The 26488-nt window shown below is 49.2% G+C and overlaps 2 protein-coding genes across 3 annotated transcripts; one reads left to right on the top strand and one right to left on the bottom strand.

Annotated features, from left to right (window-relative positions):
• Positions 1–4: 4 nt before the first annotated feature.
• Positions 5–21877, bottom strand: strn (striatin, calmodulin binding protein). Of its 2 annotated transcripts, XM_040186848.2 has the most exons (18): positions 21473–21877; positions 12099–12202; positions 11320–11393; positions 10964–11048; positions 9539–9709; positions 9298–9433; positions 8536–8698; positions 6694–6804; positions 5787–5930; positions 5558–5694; positions 5250–5425; positions 5117–5164; positions 4759–4880; positions 4508–4675; positions 4168–4308; positions 3944–4045; positions 3223–3309; positions 5–3020 (listed from the first exon to the last, which is right to left on the bottom strand). In XM_040186848.2, exons 1-18 carry the CDS (start codon positions 21692–21694, stop codon positions 2851–2853), a joined length of 2361 nt encoding a protein of 786 aa, XP_040042782.2. In that variant the 5' UTR covers positions 21695–21877; the 3' UTR covers positions 5–2850. The 2 variants fall into 2 exon arrangements, with proteins under 2 accessions (XP_040042782.2, XP_040042783.2); XM_040186849.2 differs by lacking the exon at positions 6694–6804.
• A 1230-nt stretch (positions 21878–23107) lies between these two features.
• map1lc3c (microtubule-associated protein 1 light chain 3 gamma) lies at positions 23108–24766 on the top strand. The gene is made up of 4 exons (XM_040186942.2): positions 23108–23347; positions 23457–23512; positions 23631–23737; positions 24445–24766. Exons 1-4 carry the CDS (start codon positions 23287–23289, stop codon positions 24605–24607), a joined length of 387 nt encoding a protein of 128 aa, XP_040042876.2. The 5' UTR covers positions 23108–23286; the 3' UTR covers positions 24608–24766.
• Positions 24767–26488: the final 1722 nt, after the last annotated feature.

Genomic DNA, 26488 nt, shown 5'->3' with positions numbered 1-26488 from the left:
AAACTTTACAATGTACAACTCAGTTCTTTATTGTTGCTCATAAATCACTATCCCATTTTGTAAATAACAAAAAAACGACAACACCTGTATATACTTAATGTACAGCCAGATTAGCATATATAATCTCTCTCTAACAGTTTCACTGTACACATTTAAGGACAACAATCATTTACAGGCAGACTGAACAGGTTTTATTCAGCTCTACTTTTGGCCACTGAAAAAAACAAAAACAAAAGATAAATCTGAAGAGTTCAGCTGCCTCACATCACTACTGGCTAGTGTCACCGCTTATGTAGTGTGAATGCCGCAAAATCAGCTCCGATGGTTCAATAAACAAAAGGTAAATTAGATTAAATGAATGGAAACACACAGATTCTATTGCTCTGAAACTTTTCTGTTGGTTGATACGCTTAGTTTGTCCACAAGAAGCCAGCTGCTCCGTTTTGTTCCTCTGTACATGTTCATACTTCAGAAACATAATGCTTAGCAAAAGTGCACATGGATGTTCAGGTGAATGTAAGCAGAGCAGAGCGCTCCGCTTGGTTAATCGGATGAACAAGAAGAACTCCGCGCTGGTGGATTTCATTGTGGGGAAAAAGTTATTTTTAGTCTTTTTTTTTTTTAAAGTAATGATTTTCATCTGGAATTCTTGAGACATGAATTAATGTTGTTTAACGTCTGCGGATCTGATGATTTTGTTTCCATCGGTGAACAAAAATCCCCCACTGGATTTCTCACACAAACCTGAATTCAACAGTTTTTTTGTCTTGAACACCCGAATTAAAGTTGGAATACCAACAAACTCTCTGGTCACGTTGTCACGAGATGAAGGAACAAGCGTCAACGCAACCACACTCCATCTTTGATCTCTCGTCGCTTCGCACTTCCCCTCAAATTACACCACATAAATACATCTGCTTTAATACTTAAAAACTGTACACGTATGCGTTTACCCTTTTTACACCGGATCGATTTACGTCAAAACGAAGGACACAAACTCCCCAAAAGGTTCCTCCCCACGAACACAGCTGCGTTTCTGAGATGATAATTTGGTGCAAAGCAAAAAGAAAAGTGTTACGTAGTGCTGAGAGGCGACGTTATGTGTATTTGTACTTCTTTACAACACCAGCAGAAACCCCAAAAGGAATAAACTTCACTTTTCAAGTAAAACAGAGAACACAACTTTAAAAAGATCTACTTGTATCTTACAAGTCCGTCACCGAACAACAAAGAGTCGTTCAAAAATAATGTAATAATAACACGGATAATAATTACACAAAATACAATATTCTCAGGCGGGCAGCATGTGAAGCGAGGAAGAGCTTCGTGCACTTTGGGAACTAAACAGCTGTTAATAAAACCGTTATTTCGCAACAGATCAGCAGCAGCCGTCCGGTGGGAAGCGTCTCGTTGTCCCGGTTTGATCTTTTGGCGTCTTTGAGTGATAAATAAATATTTTAAATGACTAAAGTAAAACAGTTTGTCAGAAATTTTCAGCTATAAATACACACGATAAAAAAGCAGCAGGTTTTCAAATGGAGCCTCGCGACCACGGCGTCGATCAGAAGAGATTCATCCCAAAATATCTCACAAAAAAACTCACCGGTTGAGAATTAAAAAAAAAGAAAAAAAGTAACTCATTTGTTGTTTTCACTTTGGAGAGAAGCTCTTGATTTGATCTAAAAGTGTCACATTATGTGTTTTTACAGTTATCATCAACAACATGGCACAGCTGGGCAGGTGTTTAAAGCTCTAAAGAGTTTAATCTCAACATGACAGTGGCCAGAAAGCCCTTTGTCGTCGGTCTGTGCAGGTGTGCTGCTCAGGTGGGAACGTGGAGGATGGACTCCTAAAGGGCCAGTGAGAAGGAAGTTTGAAAGACCCATTGACCGAAATCGAATAAAATATAAATAACTATGTTTGTATTATTGTATAAACACCTAAAACTGAGAATTATTGTGTCTTTATCTGCTGGGAAGTAACGGTTCACATCGAGCGCCTGTAGTTCTCCCACCTGACCACTAGAGGCCTCTCTGCCCGACACGCTGCTCCTTTAAACTCACGAGCAACGATGTTTAAAACATACGTTTTAAAGTACGACACCGGCTTATTTTTCTCTTTCATTCCGCGCAAAAATAAGCAATAGAAACGAATGAGCAGTTATTTGTCTGTTGCTCCGTAACGTGAACGCCGTGATGCTTCTTCTCTTTTTCATTTTGAAATAAAACTCTCCGGATGTTTGTTTTGGAATCTGTCCTGATTCCAGACCAGTGACCAGACCTCCAGACCTTTACGGGGTCTCCAGAAACTGACTGAACAAAAGTCTTCTCCGGGCTAAAGGCAACAACTTAAATGGGAAGTTTAAAATAAAATAAAACCTGTATTTTTTCTTCTTTGAATTTGGACTCGTTAGGTTTCTTATTTTTTTGTGACAAAAAGGTCAATTTTTGTCGTGGATGAAATACATTTTCCTCAACACCTAAAATAATTCCTGTAGTGAAGAATAAAGGCACATTAATCATGAACAATGTGTGTTTTTATGGTAAACAAAAAGGAGAAAATAAATTCCAGCTTTACTAAAATGTACCGAGAGTTCCTGCCTTTTCGTATGTATCTTTTTCCCACTTCCTGTTCCATTCGCTGTCTGCATGTTTGCTTTCGGGACCCGGGCCAGCCTAAGTCCAAAAGGAGGGGGGGGGAATATTTCACAAATCTTAAAAAGGAGCAGTCCGCGTAAACAATCACCTTCAGGTTTTCTGCTTCCTCCGCCAAACTCTGAGGTGTAGGCCAACTCCACCCACCCCCTCCCCCCCCGCTTCCCTTTTTCCTCCCCGCTGCACCCGTTTCAGGTCATACGAAGACCTTGGCGAGCGCGTCGGCCCCGGCGCTGCCGATGTAGCACTTGGTGGGGTGGAACGCCACGTCGTGGATCGACTCCTCCGACTTCTTGCGGTGGGCGGTGAACTCCTGGATGCACGTCTTGCTCTCCATGTTCCACAGGCGGATGGAGCAGTCGTGACCTGGTGGGAGGAGAGGCAGAGCCGATGAGGATGGAGGAAGGAGGATGGAGGAAGGAGGAAGGGTAAAGGGTAAATAAACTTTAATGGGTCTTGAATGTGAATTGTTAAAGGTTTTCTTTTGTTTTCATTTTGGGTCTCTGGGTTTTGATCTACGTCATGTGATCTGGAGCGAGAAACATCGGTGTGGTGGTCGAGGACTCACTTCCAGACATGAGGTAAAGTCCGTTTGGATCCACGGCGAGGCACGTGACCGCGTCCAGGTGAGCGACCATCGAGTGGATCGCTTTACCTTCAGGAATTAGAAGAAAAAAAAGAGTCTTCAACAAAGAGAAAAAGCAGAACATGGTGGATCACAAGGAGCCACGTTTTAATGAGAAGAGGATTCTTATCTTTTGTAATCGAGGTGATGTACAGTCCATCTAACAACGTTAAACAATCTTATTTCATGAAAAGTTACACAGTTAACTGCTTCCTGACGATGAATCTATTAAAACCAGACGTGTGAGACGTGTGAGGCCTCAGCTGGGCAGAATAGTGAAGGAATATTCCACCACTGGATGCATTTAAAAACCTGGACGGACTGAATCATTGAAAGGAGGACGCACACCGGACGCCAAATAAACTCCTACGTTTCCCAAAATGCAACTCAGTGGCATCCTTCATTAAAGCCTCCATGAACAACGGTTTAAAAAAAAAAAAAACCTTTTGAAGTTAATTAAGTCAAGCTGAGATCAAACTTCGTGCTGATGTCATCAGTCTTTTTCTCATCCTCAGTATTTATGAACTGGATAATTCTGGATAAAATGAGTGTGGATAATTCTCAAAAAGTGTGAAGCTGGTGGCGTGGCCCTTTAAATGCGACAAAGAGGCCTCCTCTGCAGCAGCCGGTGATGATGATGAGGATGATGATGATGGCATGATACCTGTGTTATTATCGAAGAACTGGATGTGCCGGTCCTCCTGAGCCGTGATGGTGATTGGCAGCGTTGGGTGACTCAGCACCTTGTTGATCCTGCATGGAGCTTCTGTGCGGGGGCGGAGGTGAGAAGGACCACGTCAGCATTTCAGAACCTACAATCCTGATTAGACGGTTGATTTATCGCCCCCCCCCCCGTCGACCCGGCCGGTCGCTGGTGCCTTTATTTACCCGGCGGTCCGGCAGACTCCAGCTGCAGGACGAGCTGCTGCGTCTCCATGTTGAAGAGGCCGATGCTGCCGGTGCTGAAGGACGTCACCATGTGCGCCGGGTCGCTGCTCACCAGGTCCACCGAGGTCGGCACCCCGAGCTCTGACACAAGCACACGGGCCGAGTGAATTCAAGCGTATGGACGTGGCGTGAACACGTGATATGCGCCTATGTTACTCCGGTTAAATCGGGTGGAGGAATGTGAATGCGAACGTTTACGTATAAATACGTAGAATGTCTCTGGTGTAATTTAGTTCTCTACGTGTCTGAAGCACAAAGCCGCCCCCCCCCCCCACCTCACCTCCTCTCTCGTTGAAAACGGCGAGGGCCGGCGAGGTGTCGGCGGCGTTCCACAGCCGGACCGTCCCGTCGGCAGAGCAGGAGAGGAGGCGCTGGTGGGCCGAGCTGTAGACCAGACCCCACACCGAGTCCGCGTGGCCGCACAGCGCCCCCCGCAGCACGGAGGGCTCTGCCGGATGAAGAGCAGCGAGAGAGCAGCGTGAGGCGTCGAGAAACATGCCGCCAACCAGCCGCGGGGAAAGCGGAACGTACCGTACGAGTCGTAGGGGTCGATGTTGGGGCTGGGGGTGTTCCAGCTCTGGACGGTGCCGTCCACCCCCCCACTGAAGCACTGCTCGCCACTGGAGCTCATGGTGACGCACAGCACGGCGCCGCTACAACGTTTCAAGCATTTCGTTATGGCCGAACTCTCTCTCCCTTTTAATGGAATCATCCCAAAATGCATTTTAAAGCTGGATGTATGTAAATGTAAGCGGAGCAGTTCTGCTCTACATATATTATATATATATATATATATATATATATATATATATATATATATATATATTCCATATAAGACATCATAATGTGTTTTAGTGCGCAGGAACAGAAAACGGAAGGAGGATCTGACCTGTGAGCCCTGAAGGTGTAGATGGGCTCCACGTCCAAGGCGGTGCACCTGGAGAACAGAGCACAAACTGCTGGTGACGACTGCAGGCGAGGTACGCGCCGCCCGGGCGAACCCAAATGTGCTTTGCGCTCACTTCTTGGCGGGCGCCGTCTTCTGGAGGTTCCACAGCTTGAGGGTGTGGTCCTCGGAGGCGGTGACCAGGACGGGCTCCACCGGGTGGAAGGCCAGACCCCGCACCGAGTCGAAGTGGCTCCGCAGGGTGAACTTTGGGTTCCAGGTCTTCCTCAGAGCGTCCGTGTTGTTGGTGATCTGAGGGACGGCTCGCACGTGGTTACTGTGCCCACGGAGCTACAAACAGACGGCGGCGGCGGCGGCGGCGAGGACTCCGGGAAGTCTTTTCTAAACTGTGAACAGTAATAAAAAGCTCGGGACGTCACTCACGTCGTACGCCAGGCTCTCGGCCTCGTTGGCGACCGTCAGTCCGGCCAGTTCTCCCAGTCCCAGCTCGTTGGACACCGCCTCGTCCACTCGTCCCATTATGAAGGACTTCCCGGAGGACGGCAGGAATGTCATCGCCTCTACGGAGAGACAAGACAGGAGGAGCTTCTGAGTGACCGCCGACGGCAACGAGCGAGGCGGGAAGCAAGGGGTCAGCTCACGGGCCGGTTACCGTCTTCGGGGCGCCCCATCTCCTGCTCGTTGAGTCGGGGGACACTGGGGCGGGACGGGGGCGTTACCGGCGGCGGCTGCATGGGGGGCTCCTCCCCCTCCCGCAGGTTAGCCAGCATGTCCTGGAGCCGAGAGCGGTTCGGTCCTGGAGGAGGAGGAGACAGCGGGGAAGAGAATAAGGAGGAATGATGAAAAAAAGAGATGAGCACAACAAGGCCAAATAAATCCCGTGAGTTCGTGTTGTCACGAGGAAAGAGAATGAAATCAACGTGAATTAAAGCGGGAGATGATGCAGCAGCAGCAGCTCTGCAAAGTAACGAACAGAGGAGGTGAAGACAAATAAAAGCAGACCCACAAAGTGACGGCACACAATAATAAGAACAAAAGGAGGAGGAAACGTGGCAGATGGACAGCAGACAGTGAAGCGACAGGACGGAGATGTTGAGAGATGCACTGGAATCGCTGCCAGTCGCCATCAGAACCCGGCTGGGCCGCTGAGCCGGCAGCAGAATCCACTTAGAGAAAAGCCGACTAAGGCCCCAGATCTCTCTCTGCTGATGAGACGCCTCGATGGAATCAGAGGAAGAGATCGGACTCAACGCGACGGCACAAAGTAAGCGGGGACAGAGACGGGGCGGAGGGACGTCCACGCGCCGTTACACCTCCCGGAGGTCTGACCAGAGGCAGATTACGAGCCGTGATCGAGTCATTCAAGTGTTGGGAATAAATGTGCCGGTAGGTTTTCATTGTTTAGGAATTAAGTGTGGATTCATTCTCATGAACACACAATTGACTAAATGTGGTTGAAATATCTTTCAGACTGAGAGGGCGAGAAAGGAGAGAGAGAAAAGTCAAATGAGGAGAGGATGGAGGCGAGAGGACGAGCCGCGGGCCTGATGAGGACTTACTCTTCACCCCCTTCTTGCCCTTGCGTTCCTTCCTGTACCGCTCCTTGAGCTGGGCTATGAGTCCCTGGTCCACGTCCCAGGCCACTTCCCCCAGAGCCGACTCGTCCTTCTCTACAGGCCGGCAGGAGGAGGAAGGTGTTATAAGGGTCTGCATGCACTACGACAGATGTGACACACCTACTGAGTCGGGTTTTCTTCTCTCGGCCTTTTGTGGTTTTGACCATAAACTCTTCTGGTTTGCAGAGAAACAGATACCAACGTTTTAGTGCTTTGAATAAACACCTATTTTGAGAGCATTTGATGTGATGAGAAGAAAAACTAAACATTTTAGCTTTAAAAGCCTCTTTATTTCATCTTATGTCGGTGTATTATGGCCGCGGTTAGCCTAGCTTAGCATAAAGACTGGCAGCAGGGGGAGACGGTTAGCCGTACAAATCAAATCCAGGATCAGGTTTAGAGGCGAGGGTCTGTGTTTTTATTTTATTTTTACATAACCAGGCCAGCTGTTTCCTCCTGCTGCAAGTCTTTATGCTAAGCTAGGCTAACCACCTTCTAAATCCAGTTAAAAGTTTAACGCTCATCTTTATTTTTACCTCCAATCAATCCGTCTGCAGCAAACCAGAGAGCCCAAACTACAAACATTTCAGCCTCGACACCAAAAAAAAAAAAAAGAAAGTTGCGTCTGACGAAGTGAATAAATACGACGTAATGAGCCACGTGACAACGGACAACCGGCTCTTTGACTCCGCTGAGGCTCCGAACATCGACAACGAGGAGAAACAAGAGCAACGTCCCGCTGGTGTCAAACACACAAATATGAAACAAATACACCGTTGAATGTGGAAACTAAAATGGGACACGGGACAAAAAAAGGGGTGAGAAGTGAAGAAAAAAACAACAACAGCTGGAATCCAAATTAAACTCGGACGGTTCTCTGCAGTTCTGGAAGTCAAAGCAGGAGAGACTTTTTATAAAGAAGCCAGAAAAACCTTCAAAGGGCAGCGTGAGGCACTTCTACTTGTGAGCTGAGGTGCTACAGTGGAGTTAAAGACCACAGAAGAAACACAACGTACTGCAGTGGGTGTATTGTAGAAAGAAATCAGTGTGTTTGAATATAAACTTTCTTTTTAAGGGGAACTAAACTGTAAATGAAACTTAGAGCATCAACTCTGTTTATAAAATGCACCGTAGACGTATTTATACTGTAGACGTGAAATTCACACCAAAACAGTATGTTGTATGTATGTAAAATGCATCCACTCTGTGCTCCTCTCGGAGATCTGTGTGTCCACAGGAGGACATTGTGCTGCTCCTCAAACCTCCGTCTACTTCGATGGAGAAGTACCTCAACCGCCCCCCTCTACAAATGAGGCAAACATCATTCAACCAAAATGATCTCTTCTGTCAAAGACAGATTGTTGCATTGCACCAAACAGCAGTGAGGCGTTCCTCGGCGTTCCTCGGCGCCAGATGAAGAGAGTCGCGGCAAATATCCACGCAGCTTTTTCCTCGCCCGTGAGTCAGCACTCCTTTACAACCCGCACGCTCAAGTGGTGAATCACCGCCTGCGTGGGGGAACACTTTCTATTTATTTATTTTGTCGTCGGCCGCACGACACTGAGCGCGTTGCTTAGGAACAGCAGAGAGCGGGAGGTGGGTGAGTAAACTGCGGGGGCCGCCGGGTCGCCAGCTGGGAACTTTATTTTGTAAGGAGTCGCATTTGGAGGTATTGTGTAAAACGGGAACCTGCCTCAGAGACACTTTCTATCTGTATTATTTAACACTTCTGTCCTTCACAAAAAAAACCTCCGCCCAAACGGCCGACGTGTCCCCTCGTCTCACCCCAGTCTCCGCTGTCCTCCCCGCTCCTGGACTCCGGCGAGCCGTCCAGCTCGTCCGGACTCGCCAAGAAGTCGAAGCCCTTCAGGGCCTCCTCCGTGTCGGGGTCGTCGCTGAGGTCAGAGGTCGTGGAGGAAGGGGTGGACGACTTTTTCTTCCTCACCATCTGGCAGGGCGAAGAGGAGGACGGTTAAAAGATGTGGCGGACAGCAGAGGGGACGACGGGTCACTTCTGTCTCCTCTGCAGGTGGAATAAGACCTTCTTAAGTCTGAACATTTCACACGTAAACTGGTACCAGACACAGTGAGCGTGTGGAGGAGCCGACATTCAAACATGTAAATAAATGGAGATACAAGGTCGTGATTGGACAGGAAAGCGATGAAAAGCTTTCCTGTCCAATCACGATCTCCGTGTGTGTTGAGGTTCAATGTTTGTGGCAAAGTGGAGGATGAAATGTTCCTTCGTCCTTCTTCTACAACTAAATAAACTCCTTAAAAAGCTTCTCGGATCAGCCGGAGAGACGCTACAAAAAGGACGATTTTATAGAATAGAATTTGGATTAAAGTAGCCAGCAGGAAAAAAGAAAAGGAGTTAAACACGTTGTTAACATTAAAATACAACGTGCACATTAATGCCGCAGTAGTATGAATCCAGAAATATCACATGCACTAGTAAAACATGTTACTACACTGAAGTAGAGGATGTGTTGTGAGCACGCAGAGCTGTGAGGTCAAACAGCCTTAAGAACTGTATTCATGTCTTACTGTAGCCACGTCCAAGATGGTCTTGTCCCTTCCTTCGCTGTCCTCGTCTTCGTCCTCGTCGCTGAACTCGGCCGCCGCGCTCTCGATGAACTTGAAGGCCTCCAACACGGTGGCCGAGTCCGACATGTCGGGTTTACTGGAGGGGGGGGGGGGGGGGGAGAGAGCGGGGGAGGAAGGGGGGTTAATAAGGGGGGTGGGCGTTTTTTTAGGGGGGGGGGACAGGCGGCGTCTCCTCTCACACCTGACCACGCCGCTGTCCTTCAGGGAGGACGGTTCGGTGCCGTTGACCATCGGCTCGGCCTTCCTCTCCGACGGCTTCTCCCCCGAGTCTCCGGTCAGACCGAGCAGCGCTCTCACCCGCTGGGACTTCACATCCAGGATGGTGTCCGTGTATCCCACCTCCTGCAGGTACCTGGGAGACGAGGGACGGGTCACAGGACGCTCCGGGGACAGAGGTGGAACCTATCGAGGGTTAGTCATCTCGCAATGTAATATCATGTGTTTTAACCAACCGGTGAAGCCGAAGCTAAAATCCCCCCATTTGTTCACTCAAGTTGTCTTTAGTGAACAAACGACAAAGACAGATGGGGACAAAAAGAGGACAAAAATCCTATCAGGTTGAGCCACAGATATTATATTTCTGAATTCTCAGAGACGGGAACGAACAGTTTCCCCTTCGTTCGGTTTCTCGTTCTCTTCTCCCCGAGGCGTCGGTGCCTCGCTGTACCCGCTGAGCTGCACAACAACGATGACATCAATGGAGCGGCGTCCTTAAAGGGCAACGCAACGGACCGACCTCCCCGGGAATCAGTGCAGCGAAGTTTGGAGAGACGCACAGAAAAGAAAACGGAATATTCTCCCCCAACGTTGGCATTAAAAATCCCTCAAATGATTCTGTGACATCGTCATGCGAGTTAGAAACGTGAGCACGTCTCTGCACGAGGAGTTTACCCGTCAAGTCCAAATGTCCAATAAGAATCCAGATGTCCGATCAGACGTCGAAACTTCTCTGAACCCCCCGAGACAGCGAGAGGAGCGGCGGCGCCGGGCCGAGAGCTGCGTTCTATCCGGAGGGTTTCTCCCCAGTGGACGAGGTTTTATTGTGAATACTGTCTAGTGTGTTTGTTCGCACACACACACACACACACACACACACACACACACACACACACACACACACACACACACACACACACACAGAGAGAGAGAGAGAGAAGCTCCCTCTGTACCAGCCTCTCCGGTCGCCTCAATGCTTCCACACAATCCTCCATTCACGGGCGCACACAGGCACCGCTGACACGCACAATCCAGATAAAGAGCAATATGTCTCTGAATGAATTATGACAGTAAGAAAATAAGAAGACGGAGCTTTGGTCATAACCTTTAGAAGTAGAACACTGACAAGAGAAGAGAAGAAGGTCACTGTTTGCACTACACACTACACCAAAGTAACGTTTTCTATTTACCTTCTCTTGTGATTGTGTATTTTCATATTAGATTTTCACACAAATTTAAACAATTCTTTCACCCTCGTCGGCTCCAACTGGTCACAGTGGATCAGCGCGTTTGGTTCCAATTAAAAGTGTTTCATCTTCGTTCTTCTGAGACACACACAAAGTCAGCTGTGTGTGTGTGTGTGTGTGTGTGTGTGTGTGTGTAAACCCACTGTCTGAGCAGCTGGCGTCCTTGTTTCCAGCTGAGCTGATGGCTGCTGTTCGGGGGACTGGGAGCCTCACTGTCCCCCCCCTCGTCTGAGAGAGAGAGAGAGAGAGTCAACACGTTTCCATTCATTCATTCATTCAGCTCCTCCTGCCGGGTTCGTGGTGCGTGAAGGAGTCCACGGGGAGGCGTCCTGATCACGTCCGACCCGAAAGGCCTCAAAGACCTTAGAGACGCGATGCAGTTGAAAGCTCCACAATGAGCTGATGAGAGAAGAAACCCTCTCGACGGCGAGGCGTCGCCTACGTGTTTGGGACACGCCAGCAGGATGTGACGAAGCGAGAAGGAGAGCCGGGTTCTTACCGGAATCGTAGCTCGGAGGAATTATCTCCCCCTGGTTCAGTTCGGTCCCATATTTCGTCTTGTGGTATTTGGCCCTGAGGGGGACAAATGGGTTAAAACAATAAGTGAGCAAGCTCGCTGGCCGTTAGGACGTCTGCTTTATTTCCTCATTAAATGTACGTATTAGTGGCGTTGTTCAATAATAGACAATCATTTGAGACCAGTGAATGTTAAAGATGCAAAATGAGCTGAACCATCTGCAGGAAACGACCAGCAGCAAGTTGCCAACCAGAAAAACCCCCGAAGGAGCTTTAAAGTGCTGCTGACACTAAACCACGAGAGCTAGATTTATATTTCCCACAACACCCCTCTTCCAGACCTGCCAATCAAGCGCTAGACATCCGAACCGTGTGAAAACCCGTCGCCGGATTATGTGATTCATTACCAATAATTCTTTAAGAGGATAAGCTGCTCTTTGAGGTGGAGGAATCCAACTGAAATCATATTTGTCCCCTCGAGTCCTATAAATTCCTCGTCACACTTCAGATTATTGAGTTTCTAACCGAGTCTTTGGCAACATATGTTATTATTCAAGAAGTCAATAAGTAATTTCTTCTATCAGTAAGCGGGAACATTTTCAATCATTCAACTTATTGCATTAATAACAAAAAATATATTTTTTCTAGTATTTACGAATGTATGTATCGGTTTGTCCAAGCAAGAATGTATCAAGGCTTGGATTTAGGGTATAAAGTTGCCCGAGCGTGTGTGTGCGTGTGTGTGTGTGTGTGTGTTCTCACCTCTCCTGCTTGAGGACGTACTCCAGCATCTTGATGCGTCTCACCAGGTCTTTCTTCAGGTTCTCCTGACCTCTCCTCTCCCCCTGCAGGAAGGCGATCTGAGCCTAGAAGGAACGGAGGAAAGACTCTTTTTATCACTTGGGTTCTTGAGACTGGATCCCCGTTTTCCATCAAACGCATTATGACAAAAGCCACGAGAGCATCTAGAGTCCAACATGAAGATGAGGATGAAATAAAATCCCTGAATCAACAAATCTTCTATTAATGATCTGCCCTGATGATGGTGGGCCCCCAAAGCCTCCTGGGAAATGGGACAGAGCCTCAAAAGGTGACCGCCTAACGTGTCTCCGCGGGTCTGATCCCTCCTAACGTCTCTTCTCAGACGCGGGCGGCGTGGGAAAAAGGGAGCGGACGACATGTGACCGCCTCGGGGGTCAAAGGTCAACCGGCGGGGCGAGCGGAGGAGAAAGCCAGCGGGCGACCTGCGGGCTGGAGAAACGTCGCTCAGTTCGCTCGCGTACACCCGACACCGATGTGACGGAGCTTAAGAGGCCTTCTTGCAGCAGGAGCCCAGATGTTCCACAGCTGGACTGACGACATCAGAGGTTCGCGGCTCTGCTCCTCCTCCACAGGACGGAGGGCTCAAAGAACCAGTCCACACCGAGAGGAGGAGAAACTGGTGAAGAGAAGCCGATGTTGGTTCACGGAGTTTAAAGCCAAACTTGGCCGAGCGGTCTGTTGCTTAAAGGGACTTTTCTCATGAGAAAATGCTCAAAATAACCGAGATAGTCGCTGACTCATCTTCTGCAGAGCATCCAAAGCCACCAATCCAAAAAGGGATTTCGGGCGCTCAGAAGACGGAGGCCCAGCCGGTGGAGACCTGAAGGTGTGAGAAGGTTCTGATCGGAGCAGAACGGACGCCGCAGCGCTCCGTTAACCTCGACTTCCAGGCCATTTCACACGCTAACCAACCGGCCTGCACGTTAGCACACACACACACACACACACACACACACACACACACACACACACACACACACACACACACACACACACACACACACAGAGGAGGAAGTAGGACACTGGCCCTTCCTTCCCGTCAGGCGCACACACACACACAAGTGGGTCGCTGTGCACTCGGGGGGCCACCGGGTTCACGGAGATGACGGCGGCTCATCGGTGAGAAGACGACGCACTGATAATAAAGTTAATATGGGCAGAAATGTGACCATTCACGCTTGATTTTAATCAACAAACTTAAAACTTATTCCCGCTCCCTGCAGGAAAAGCTCGTGACTGGTCATTATTGCGTGTGAAGACTTTCTCAACACGCAAAATAAAAAAAGGTTTTATTGAAGCCAGTGGAGGTGCTGTGTGCTCGCAGTGACCTCGCAGCGGAAGGCTTCCGTGTAGGAGGCACCGGGGGCGTCTTTTCTCATAATTATAGATCTCAGTGAAACATGCGGACGTCACGTTTTAGCAGCAGCCAGTAAAACGCTTCACGGAGCTGAATGCGGAGGCAGGAAAACGAATCGATAGCAGAGGTCATGCTGTGACGACGCAAAAAGAGCCTGTTTTCCATTAAAATCGCTTCGATGACCTCAAACCTCTTCTCTGATTTAATCGTGTTGCTTTTTCACTGTGGTTTCCACTCCAGTTGGGCTGAAGATCCTCTGGTGCAGTAAATCTGTGAAACAGGTTGGAAAAGACCTTCTGCTTTTAACTAGTTCCTCTCATGTTCCCCGCGTATCTAAATCCCACGATATGAAATCCCATCCGAGCGGGAAACCAGTGGGCCAACGATCATTATTAATAACGTCTACAGCGAAGGAGCCATATCGATTCACCGGCTTAATCAAACCGTACTGCTCAACGCGATGAATGTTATTGTTTTTTTTCAGCAGAGAAAGGAACGTGTTTCTATATTTATTCCAGTGTTATATTGTCTGGAAGTAACTCCATCTGGACTTTTCTTCTCGTGCAGTCCTTCGTAGGTGTTTTAAACCTGCATTCTCTTTGCCGACCAGCAGGTGGCGACTCCTCCGTCTGCCAAAATAAGTCTGACTGTATAGAAGTGAACTTTTTTAGGTTTAGGTTTAAGCTGGAGTTTCTCTGAAGGTCACTAGATTTCTCAAGACATGTCCCTTCTTTCTCCTGTGGACATTTTCAAAAATGATTGTTTCTCTTTGTAAACCGATCTCTCGACCAAATACGCCCCATAAAAGACATTCTGGCCCCCCGGTAACTGACGAATGGGGCTTTTCCATTGGCTCTTGGCCCGGCCCGACTCTTCAACGCGTCGACTCGTGTCTGTGCAGGAGATCATTCCTTCGGTGCTTCGGCGACTCCTAACTGAACCGTACCGGTTTTTACGATCGCCGGTCGTTGCCGTGGTGATAAAACACCTTCAAACCAAGCCGGCACACGGGCACAGGAAGTGACAGGAACACAGTCCGGGAGTTGTCGTGTGCTTTAAACTCTCTCGCAGTGTGTTTTCAGTAGTTATTTGGAACATTAGTCTGTGTAAACACGTCTTAACAAGTCTTTGGTTGTGCGTAACAACCTGTTTTATGTGTGTACACATGAGCCCGATGGGTGCGGTCACAGCGACTACGTCCATTCTTATACACCTTTCCTATAAAGACAATGAACTTTTAATACGCAATACGGCGTGCATTTCTGTGGTCAGATGTGGAGCACCGACTCGTTCTAAAATAAGAAAGAAAAAAGGCTGATGGTAGTTTTTAACAAGTGGGTCAAACAGCTTGCCCTCCATGTGGAGTGAAGCCACCTCTGAGGGGGGGTCGTCGTCCTCCATGACCGACGGTACCGACTCTAAACCACAGTATTTCTGTTTTGAGCCCCGGAAACAACAAAATTCTTCGCTTCGCGGACCCTTCTTACAGGAAGTGGCTCATTTGAACGGATAGAAGGCGGCGCCCCACCCCGAAGGACACGTTTGCACGTCTGCCCGACTCTAGTGGACCGTGATCTACTGAATGAACGTCACGCCTTGAGATCATGAACTTGTGCTTACAATGAGAGAAGCAGGTTCAAGTTGAAGGAACTTCCCCCATCGGCCTCACTTCATCCGACCTGATCACAACAAGCCGAAGGTTTGAAACCCAATGGTTTACTTTCTGTGGGGTTTGAAAGCTTTCTGATAATCGTGTTTGCTCTCCGCTGAGCGGCTCGTGTCGGCCTGCAGAGTCTTGCGTTGTATTCTTAAAGACAACAGTGATAAAAGGCCTCAGGGAGAACTATGACGATGTCTTAGGGAGGAGGTCCACCGTGGGAGATATTCCTCCAGTGACACACAACGTGGAGTCACAAGCAAGCATGAAGGCTCATAAAAGGACGAGAGCTTTCCACGTGTTGAGTGACAGCGAGCTCGACCAATCCATTCGCCCGCGAGCAGAACCTCAAACATCGAGGGGGACGCCGTTGTTCTGCTCTTTGACTCCTGATTGCCGATGTCTGGATGTTCGTGGATTCCACTTCCCAGTCCCAAGTCCCAAGTCCAAACGCGCTTGTGTATGCCCCCCCCCCCATGAGGAGCCGCTCTGGAGGGTTTTTGCCGCTGCAGGCGACATCTTCCCATCTGGGGGGGGGGAGGTGTGAGGAACAAGCAACACCTCGCCCCCCCCCCCCCACTGTACAGGCGGCGTGGGAGAAGACGAAGGCGAGCGGCTCGTCGCACAGGACGCCTCGACGCAGGCCGACGTGGCGGCACGGACGGGCCGCGTCCGTTCCTCTGCTGTTAGAAATCTGTAGAAACGCTGATAAAATAAAAAGGTCCATTAGCTGTGAAGCTCCGCCTCTTTAACCACATGACCCGCCCGATGAGCATGTCTGACCCCCCCCCGCTGACGCCGTACGAATGCTGCAGCAAAGACGAGTCCTGCGTGGGGGGGGGGGGGGGGGGGGGGGAGGGGGGCGTGGCTTGAATCTGGAGCAGTGAGAGGATTATTCCTCCATGGAGCTGGAGACGGAGTGATGAGAGGGTGATGGGGAGGATAAGCTGCTGATGGGGGGCAGTTCGTTTACACATCTTCATTCAAGGTTCCATTTAACTGACTCTTTACAGTTATTTAAAAAGTCATCGTGTGTGTGTTGATGTGTCCGGACGCACTGACGGCGTTGAGGATTCGTGGCTCCTCGCGCTGCATCGGCGTCGTGGGAGATAACGGCGCCCGCGAGGAGGAAGACAACATGGCTCCCTGGATGCTTCAGTGACAAGCTTCCGATTTTACCACGACCGTCCACATCCGAGGTTCCCACACCGCGACGGCAAACGCCACGGCTCTGGTTCGGAGACACGTCTGTGTCTGTGGGAGGGGGGGGGGGGGGGGTAAACGAGAGGATGGTGGGAGGAGGCCTTTTGATGTGATGCCCCGGGGGGACGGGGATCAAGTGAGAGGCAGCGATTTGGGGAGGGGGGGCTTCGTGACGAAGTCCCTTGCCCACTCACTTCTTCCACGTGGGGGGAGGGTGGGGGGGGGGGGGACACGCGTGTTCCTCTGAAGCTGACAAGACTTTAATTAGAACAGCATAACGCATTCAAGAGGAGGAGGAGGAGGAGGAAGGAGCAGAACAAAGCGAGTCCTCGGCAACCATCACGTCCGTCATGTGGCAGAAGGCCCACGGGGAGTGGGACGGGGGACGGGGGGGGGGGGGGGCGCTTCATGCAGCTGTGTGAGAACATGGCTGAACGCACGTGAATATGGAAGGGTGCGTGTTTCCTTTGAACCGTTTATTTCCCCTCATTGATAAAAAGGCCGTTATTATCCAATATCACCACCATCATTATCTCCTCCGATCAGCTCGTTAAAGTGCGTCTAATTTCAGCACTTCAGAATCTGGGGCGGGACGTTATTCCTGCTCAGCGGATTTAATGGAGTCAGTGAAAACACACACGCACACACACATCCGAGCAGAGGAATTCACTGCTTGTGTGTCTTTGTTGTTCTGCACTCGGCCCAGATACCACCTACGCTCGACGCGCTGTGTGCGTGTGAGAGAGAGAGAGATATTAACGCTTCCTGGTGAGTCGCAGCCTCGAACTCGGGAGCCGTCAATACTGGAGGAGGGGTCAAAGGTCACCAGAGTAAACGACGACGATTGGCGCTTCGTTCTTCTGGGGGACTGTTTGGGGGTTTTTGTTTTTCTCCTCGCTGAGGAAGCCTGGAGCAAAGCGAGTCGGCGGTTTGCCCGATGACCTCGGCCTCCCACGCCGCCGTATCCATACATATCCCACAAAACTTACATGAGGATTATAACGGGCGGAATATTCTCATGTTTTGAAACCATATGACAGAAATTAATTGATCATATGACCTAATAAGATACATTTTTATTTCATTCCCGACAGTCAGATCGTTTCTTTAGGTGTTGCGTTGTTATGATGATTCAACGCTTTGATTTATTGCCACTTGTCAGTTTCCTCAGCAGTTTTATTGTTGTTGACTCCCTGTTTTTTTTATTTGTTGTTTTGTTTTGAGCTTGATTTCCCTTTGAATGACATGTTCCGTCGTGCTGCATGAAGAGCAGCTCCTGCTTTTGGTTCGTGACCGAAGAGGATTCCAGGTGGATCAAAGAACCCTCTCCTACCTGAACGCCTTCAATCGGGTAATTCTTTGACTTTCTCACCCTGCAGAGCGACTCCCCCCCGCTCCTCGCCAGGCCGGGGGGGGGGGGGGCGACGTTAGGGCCAACTGGCCGAGGGCCCGGCAAAACAAAGCCCGGTTTTGCAGCGCTGAGGCGTGGCGAGGGGTGGCATTCCCCTCGGCGCCGGACGCCCCCCGTCTGAAAAACAAGCAGGTGCGCATGCCATTCCTTATACGGCAGCTGGAGGAGGAGCCGGGCTTCGGAGACCCGGGAAGGGGGGGGACCGAAGAGAAGGAGGCCGTCTTGTTGTCACGGATGGTCGGGTTCAGCGGTTACATAAGACACTTTTCCTCACCTCCTCATGCGAGTAACTACAAAGCTGCAATATTTAGACGTAAAGCACTGCAGCGAGCAGCGGCACGGAGGCTCCTGCGCCGTCAAGAGGACTGGGACTGGGACTGGGGGGCCTAGGATGGCGAACCCAGACTGGAGTCCGCTTACCAAAGCGAATAAACCCACCCGGAGTAGTCGTGTCAGCAAAAGTCAATTACTGCGATTACATGCAACAAATATCCCTTTTTTTTTGTTGCCCTTTTTCCACAAAAAAAAAGAGACAATATTCTCGCTAAGCTGTTTACATATGAGGATTAATAGTGAGACGTTAGCGTGCATGTAAACGTGGCCGGTGACACGAGAGAGATTAAGTCCTCCAACAGCTCGGCAGTCACAACACGCTGGAACACAAAGAGCTCAGAGGAGGAAGCAGGACGCTGGCGGGGAGACGCGGCCGCACACCGGGGGGACACAAAGAAGGAACCACGGGAACACAAAGGTTCAACTTAAGTTTCTCCCGCCGACGAGGTGCAGAGTTGACGAGATGCAGCATCACTGCGACTGCACACCGAACCAGTGAAGACAGAAGGTGGAGAGGACCTCGCCGCGTGGCTGCACGCCGCTGCACAGACCATGTGATCATCGCATGAATCCAACAAAAAACACGCAGCACCAGAGGCGCGAGCACATCTGTCTGTGCGTGGGGGGGGGGGGGGAACATCCTTCCATCGTGTCATTAAGTGCAGGAGGAACGCGCTGCAGAGAGAAGAAGAGCGGGAGAATTACTCATCGCTCCTCCACTCAGCACTTCACCCCGATCGCACACGGGAAACGCTCTGTGCAGAGAAAGTGTCGGCGTGTCTTTTCGAATGCAGCTTGTCGGGGGCGGGGGGGGAGGAGCCCCGTGTGCGCTGCCGTCGGAGGCCATGAGCTCTCCGTCGCTCCATCCTTCCCGTTGGCGCTGCGTCTCTCCGTCGGGCCCCTCGGCGGTGTATTTTTAGCCGAGGCCCAAGAGGAAGGAAGCAGAGCGGCCAAACATCCACTCGCTCTCCTGCAGCTCACGCATGACTCCACCGCGGCGTTGCGTCCCCCAACACGCCCCCCTCCTCCTCCCACACCTTCAGTACCACCGGACCCCTATGGCCAGAAACTGCTCCCTCCTGGCGGGTAATTGAGCGGCGGTGACGTTGATAACGGGCCGTTTGGAGTTCCCCAGCGTTGTCAGTTCGGGACGAGAAGACTGGCGCTTATTACATTCATATTCCAACAAAAAAAAAAAACTTTTCTTGCAGTCCAATATATTTATTTAATATAATATCTGTGCGCATTTCTGTCTTTGTGCTGCTGCACCTGCAGGGATCAATAAAGGTTTATCTCACCAGTTACGTTGGCATTTATGTGCGACGCCATCGTTACTGTACAACGTACATATCCGACCAATCAAACGGCCGGTTTCACAGATCACATCGGTAGTTAGCGAAATCAAATGACGTCAGCTGACCTGCTTTCCATAAAAGGAACACCTCGAGCAGCAGGTGCGAGGTGATGAATCTGAAAGTCAGAGTCTCACCGTGATGAATAAACCACAGAGAGACTTCCTTCACGCTCGCTGCTTTACGGGACAATAAACCGACGGTGACCTTTAGCCGTCTTACGTGCCAGCTTCCCCGGTTTCCTTTTCCCTGCCCCCCTGCAGAGGGTGACCTCAGCTTGAGACACTCGATGCCGCCGCGACAGCGGAAACCAACGGATTTGGGGCTGAAATTGGTTTTGCAGTCGGCCGCCTCCACCGCAGCTTTGATCGGCTCAACGGGAAGGAAAATGAAATATCAAGCCGCAGAGTGCAGCTTTTTACACGAGTATCTGCTCTGTGGGGCGGAACTCGGTTTTCCCTTTTAGTACAAAAGCCCTGAAACAGCCAGGACGACTGGCCGGGTGGAGGTAGAAGTAACGGGAACAGAGAGCCACCACCCGACAGCTCGCCATCCCAGGAAGTGACTCCCCGCGTGGATGTGATCGCCCGGCGTTGGCTGACGTCTGTTGATGAAACATTCCCGTAGAGGTCTGTGAGAAAATGACTCTATATCTCTCTCAATGTATCAATGAATCACTAGTTTCAAGTCTTCAAGTGTTCATTTGGTAAATGATGGTCCATTTAGAGTCAAATGGACCATAAAGCAGCAGATGCTTTGAACTCAAAACCAACCGGTGATCCTTTCCTTGTATACAAAGACCTCCTTTCTGTATCAAAAGATACCACACGTCTTTTTATGTACTGTATGAAAATGTGTTGAAAGGTCTTCTGCTCTGAATGTGTCTATAACAACAAATATGTATACTTTGCTATTGCTTTATTCCTGTATGGCGGCTTGTGTTTGAATTGAATTAAAAGCTGCTGGTTTGGTAGATTTAACGTGTGTTTAATGACATTTAGGAAGAAAGAGCATCATCTCAATGAATCAGTCCCCAAACGCTGCACATCCTGGTAACGTTAACGCGGCTTCTCGGTGTCCAACGGGATCATGAAGAGATGCACACAATGTGTCTACACCGGGTGTTGAATATCATCATAATCCCATAATCGTGTAAATAACTACAATCCCAACCCACAAGAACACATTGGATTTGGTCAAACGCATTGGAGGTAAAGATATGAATCCTGGATGAGAATAATACAGATCACATAATACCAGCAAACCGGGTTGGCTCCAAATAAAAAAGGACTGACGCCGACGTCTCGTGACTCGTAACCAGTGTCACCTTCTTTAATCCCCTGCACAGGTAACCTCACATGAACAAATCGAAACCACCCAGGTGCGCCCACGTGGATCCATTATTAATGTACAGGCCAAACGTGTCCCACAACTAACGACGTCTACGGGAGGATGGAGTGCGAGGTGCGGCTAACCTGGCTAGCAGGTAGCACCCATCCACACAGCGTGACGGGAACTGCCGTTTAAATAAGCAGCAGTTTGACGTTGTCTCGCTTGACATCGGCAGTCAAACGTCGCTCGCGTGACTCAACGCGTGTAGTGGATCCGCGCGGAACCGTCCTGTGGTTCGGCGTTACGATGCTCCCCAGAGCAGCCGGTGTTGTCAACAAAACTTGACGTGACAGAAAGAATGTGCGTCACTGCTCGTGAGGACCAACGTACACCGCTAAAAAAAAAAAAAAAACCGCCTCAGGTAGCGAAGCACTCATTAAAGTGCTGACGTTACGTAGAACGTGTGTTCGTTTCTGGCCGAAAGTAATGCCGAATAAAACGAGGGATCTTTTCCACTCGAGTGAAGTTGCGTGTGTTACTTTAACGGGCTGTTTGGTTCGCCGATTGGTCGAGGAAACAACAAATTCCCGAATTTCCCAACGGGGGTTTGGGGACCGAGCTTAGCTAACGAACTAAACAATGGACACCTGAGTGAGCGACGTCGCTCACCTGCAGCTCGGCCCGCTCGACCTCCCAGTGCGCCTTGTCCACCTCGAAGCGGGCCCACTCGTGCTGGAGAAAGTGTAAAATCCCCGGGATGTTGTACTGAGCCCTGGCCGCCTCTGCGCCCTCGACGTCGCCAGCCTGCGGAGCCTTAATGTTCCCTCCGCCGGACAAGCCCGAGTTGTTGTTGTTGTTGAAGAAGACGCCGGGGCCCGCCTGCTCGTCCATGGCCGAACCGGGGCGGTGTGACTTCTGGTTCGGTCCCCGGAACACTCAACCGCTTCGGCGTAATATCCTCCCGGCGGAAACCTGATCCATCGACAGTCCTTTCCGCTGGCCGCCACTGCTCCTGTCTCAACCGGCTGTCAGATGAGGAGACGACGGTCGGGCGGCCGGAATCGGCACAGACATGGGACTTCCGGTTTGGAGTTTCAGAATAAAACCCAGGTTAATGCGGACGTGCAGCAACTTGCTGTAAACGATAGTTATTTAATTAATTTTAGTGTGTATAGCCGAGATCGCAAATGACAAATTCGCCTCAAAAGGCTTTACAGTCTGTACACATGTGACATCCTCTGTCCCGAAACCCTCCCATTAAAAACTCCCTTCTATGGAGAAAAAGGGAACAAGGAAGGAAGAAGAAGGTTATGAATAACTGTTATAAGTTAGTTTTGAATAATTGACCGTTACACTATGATTAATATATACCGACACATGTCAGCGAATTATTATGTGTGCAATTTCTATTTAATTATAAAGTGCCCTGCACACACAACTTGACTGCAACATTACCAAATCAAACACAAATCAAATCTTATTTGATGATGGTTTATATTTGTATTGTCATTCTGAAAAGAATCACTCTGTATGTCGGTTATCAGTTTCCAATTATAAAATTGCAAAATGTACTCAAAGTACTTAGCAATTAATATTTTAGGAAATTTGAAAATATGAACTAATTCCATTATTAAATATGTCTATTTTAAACTAGGCCATGTCAAACAATTACATGCACACATTTCTTTCTCTATGTAACACTTTAAATGTACGGGTAGAATTTTATTTTGAAGGCACAATCCTTTCATTACCGGTATAAGTGAAGAAAACTTAACTGACACACCTGAGCGGTGACATCGATTCCGCTTAGGCCCGCCCACTACGTGCATACTCTCACGCGATTGGCTTTTCAGCTAAACGGCAAAATTATTATCTAAGGAGAGAAGAACACGTGGTGTTACTATATTTTGTCCCAATTCAAGTGCATGTTACTCATTAAAAATGTGTTTCTCTTTTGTTTTTGTAAAAACAAATTGGGCATAGTTTGAGCTTCAGATTATTAAATGCATTTAAAATAAAAACTGAATGTAGCCATTAGTTGTTGAGCTGTTTGGAGTCATAGGAAAACAGTTATTTAGTCAATAGGACAAACAAACAGAACACAGCGCTCAACATCTAATGCGTGTTATTTTATTGATGCAATCATGTAGGAAGAGTAAGAGCACATGTTATAATGTTTATTCTCCACGTTTTTGAAAAGAAGGGTCTGCAGTGCATGTTGACCCTCTGTGTGGGCGTGTGTGTGTGTGTGTGTGTGTGTGTGTGTGTGTGTGTGTGTGTGTGTGTGCGTGCGCGTGAGCGTCCCTAAACTGGATCAAACCAAACGCGGATGATTCGTCCATGTGCTAATCAGCCGCCTCTCCTCCTCCCTATTTAACTCGTGCTCGGCTCGCACCGCCCGGTCGACCCGCGCACCCGCTCCCCGCTGCTTCCGCCACGCACGCGCGTGCACGCACGCCCCTCACGGGTTCCAGACGCACAGCATGCCTCCGTTCGAAAAGCCCCAGCTGCAGAACAAACCGTTTAAACTGAGGAAGAGCTTCGGTAAAATAAAACTAACATAACATACAAGTGGGAAACTCTTGAGAGGAACTTTCCTTTTTCTTTTCTTTTTTTTGTGAATCTGATGTTTTCTTTTGGTTTTTCTGTGCAGCTGTAAGGAAACAAGAAGTGGCGGGGATCAGGTCGAAATTCCCCAATAAAATCCCGGTAAGTTAGCGGTGAAACCCTCGCGATTGCCCGTTAAATCGCTGTGTGTGTGTGTGTGTGTGTGTGTGTGTGTGTGTGTGTGTGTGTGTGTGTGTGTAACCGCCGCTGCTGCTCGCAGGTCATCATCGAGCGCTACGAGAGGGAGAATTATCTTCCTCCTCTGGATAAAACCAAGTTCCTGGTGCCGCACGAGCTCACCATGACTCAGTTCGTCACCATCATCAGGTAAAGTCCATCTCTCAATCAATCGATTCCCTCTGGTTTCTGGGGTCCGACTGTCTGCTGGATGCGGTGGTGTTAAGATTTACTCTTGAGAAGGTGGAATGCAACCCGATCGCGTTCTGCTGGTTTGGTCAAATCTTCTCTCTGACGGCAGTAAGTCGCTGAGAAGCTGCTTCCCCGTGATCGCGCTGCAGAAGATCACTTGTCACGAGTCCTAAAATCCTTAAACGCCAAAGATGCGTCTTATTGTTTTACTCTTCATGCAGCTTTCAGTCTTAAAAGATCATCCGCTTTTCTTAGATGTTTCTTCACGTGAGCAGAAAGTCAACAGGCTTATTTTATTTTCTTTGGTTAAGAGTCTTCTGGCCGGCCGGCTGTTCTAGGATCTGTTTTAACTCGTCGTTTGAGTAATTCCGTATAACTGTTGATAATAATTGTGGTTCTGGATGTTTCTTGGAGCTGTTCAGTTAAAACTGCAGTGCCGTCCCCCCCCCCCCCCCCCCCCCCTTCTGTGTGCAATGCATTGTGGGACGGCGGGAGCTCCCTGCATACCAACAATCCCGCGCCAGCCGGTTGTCAATTAACACAAAATCCCTAAAAATGCTCAGAATTAAAGCGACACAATGGCTTGTTAGTGCGGCGCCAGCGTCCACGTGAGCGCCGGAGGTATGTCCCCCCTCCCCCCTAATGTCTCCTCCGCCGTCCCACAGGAACAGGATGGCGCTGCTCCCGTCGCAGGCCTTCTACCTGCTCATCAACAACAGCGGCATGGCCAGCATGTCCCTCACCATGGCTCAGGTGTACAAGGACCACCAGGACGAGGACGGCTTCCTCTACATGACCTACGCCTCGCAGGAGATGTTCGGACAGTGACGCCGCCGGCCGCTTTTTATTTAGTGCCAGAAGGCTGCGGGCCTCCATAACCGCTGTACATAGAAGATATTGTGAGTGTATATATTGTAATGTTTGTTGACTATGTTTGAAGATGGATTTTAATTAAAGTAGGTGGATCCAATAAATCTTGTGAGTATAGAATTTGGTCTTTACATGAACGGGACCTTTTTATTTTTTTAAGTAGGATGCGTCGTCTCGTGACATGCGAGATAATGTGTATAAATCCCAGCAGAGAGGAGGACACGGAGCGACGCCTGCTACTAACGTTTCCCGTTGACCTCCAGTAAAGGTTGTCAAAGCGCTCATTGGAGACTTAAGGCTCCACGACGAACTTCAGAGTCGAAGGGAATAAAGTCTCTGTGCTGCTGAAATGTGGCTTTTTTTTTTTTTTTAATTGCGAACGTTGACCGTGCAGCTAACGCGGAGTCTTTAATCTGTCGTCCGTTAACGGAGCTTTTTGAATCTGAATCCTTTCGGAATGGTGTGTATTTTAACAAAATGCACAAGTAGAATATGTGTTGCAGTGCATTGTGGGACAATAACTAAAGTGGCGATTGCTGTGCTTCAAGAAATGTTCCCTATTTCATGGCAATTTCTTTGATTTGGTGAAAAATAGACCAAACCGCAGAGTTCATTCTTCACATGCGGTGACGCTTCTCTCGGCAGCAGATGGCAGCAGAGATCTTTCTAATGTTCAGCTCTTTGATGAAATGATGTTTTGGAGAAATCTGAGCTGAATCTATAGCCAAAGGATCTGATTCTAATCGTCATATCGTTCTACATAATCCTGTTAAGTGACTCACCTGTGACCTCATTTAGGTAAACATGTTTCAGGGAAAGTTTCTTTTTTCCCCTCCAGACTTTCTCACGGAAAACCACGTTTCCACTTCTAACACCAGATGTTCAACCATGCAGCAAACTAAGCTCCTCACTCGGGATTAAATACGTCGGGGCCGACGCAAGTGCTGCTCGTGAACACCTGTACAGATGTTTGCATTGGAACCGCAAGGAGTCTCTCGTCATAATGTTCGTGAAGTCGTTACTTCCGCTAGAATCCATTAGACGTCGTCCGAAGAGGCTGCTGCTTCTCGCTCCATTAGTTGTAATTGAACAGAACTGGTCACGTGCGCTGAATGTCCACCGGCTGGCTGCTTAACGGAGGAAACGCCGACTCATCGTTCTTCCGTCCATGCGCTTTATGGAGGCCTTCCAATTATTTCACATCGGTGCAGATTTTAACATTTGGAAGGAACGACCGATAGTTACACGAAACAACTATTGGTAGAGCAGCTGTGTTACACCAGCTTTAATACACAAGTACATTCGTTCACCGCTGCAGTTCAGTGATTGAGAGAAGTTGTTTAGCTGGTTGCAGCAATCAAAATATTTAAAAAAGCATCGTAGTCATTTTAAGATCGTTTATTGAGCGTCACGTCATCAGCAGCAGCACAGGGACCCCGAGAGCATCGTCACACTGCAGCCGTGCACACATTTTATTTTAGATTGTTATTGCCTTATTTTGGTTTGGTTCTAAGTCTCAAACTAACATCCTGGTCGTCGTCGTCCATCCGCCCGGGTCAGAGGGGAGGCCGGGAAGTTGCCTTTGGAAGCAGTCGAATCTTCAAACTGCGAACGGCTGTGATGAAGAACAACGAGCAAACGTGATTTGTGAGAAACAAAAGTCCCTCCGGATTTCCCACGAGACCCGTTTTCACTACGAAACAGAAGCTGATGCAAACAGTGAATGGCTGCAGGAGGCGCTGTGGCTCCGAGCTGCTGACCTCCGACCCGACCCCCTCTGTCTGTCTGCGAGTCTGACGACGACTGACATCAGCAGCACAGCCTCTCAGGAAATACACT

Source organism: Gasterosteus aculeatus, chromosome 9 (genome assembly GCF_964276395.1).
Source record: "Gasterosteus aculeatus chromosome 9, fGasAcu3.hap1.1, whole genome shotgun sequence".
Classification (NCBI taxonomy): domain Eukaryota; kingdom Metazoa; phylum Chordata; class Actinopteri; order Perciformes; family Gasterosteidae; genus Gasterosteus; species Gasterosteus aculeatus.
This window is presented reverse-complemented; position numbering and strand designations above follow the sequence as displayed.

Bases quoted from the DNA above. Each gene is read 5' to 3' on its own strand.
- strn (XM_040186848.2), bottom strand. From the start codon at position 21,694: ATGGACGAGCAGGCGGGCCCCGGCGTCTTCTTCAACAACAACAACAAC. The intron at 11,394-12,098 runs GTGAGAACACAC...TGTCCCCCTCAG, and splicing joins TACGTCCTCAAGCAGGAGAG to GGCCAAATACCACAAGACGA. The intron at 6,805-8,535 runs GTGAGACGAGGG...GCCGGCCTGTAG, and splicing joins GGAGGACAGCGGAGACTGGG to AGAAGGACGAGTCGGCTCTG.
- map1lc3c (XM_040186942.2), top strand. From the start codon at position 23,287: ATGCCTCCGTTCGAAAAGCCCCAGCTGCAGAACAAACCGTTTAAACTG. The intron at 23,348-23,456 runs GTAAAATAAAAC...TTTTCTGTGCAG, and splicing joins TAAACTGAGGAAGAGCTTCG to CTGTAAGGAAACAAGAAGTG. The intron at 23,513-23,630 runs GTAAGTTAGCGG...TGCTGCTCGCAG, and splicing joins AATTCCCCAATAAAATCCCG to GTCATCATCGAGCGCTACGA.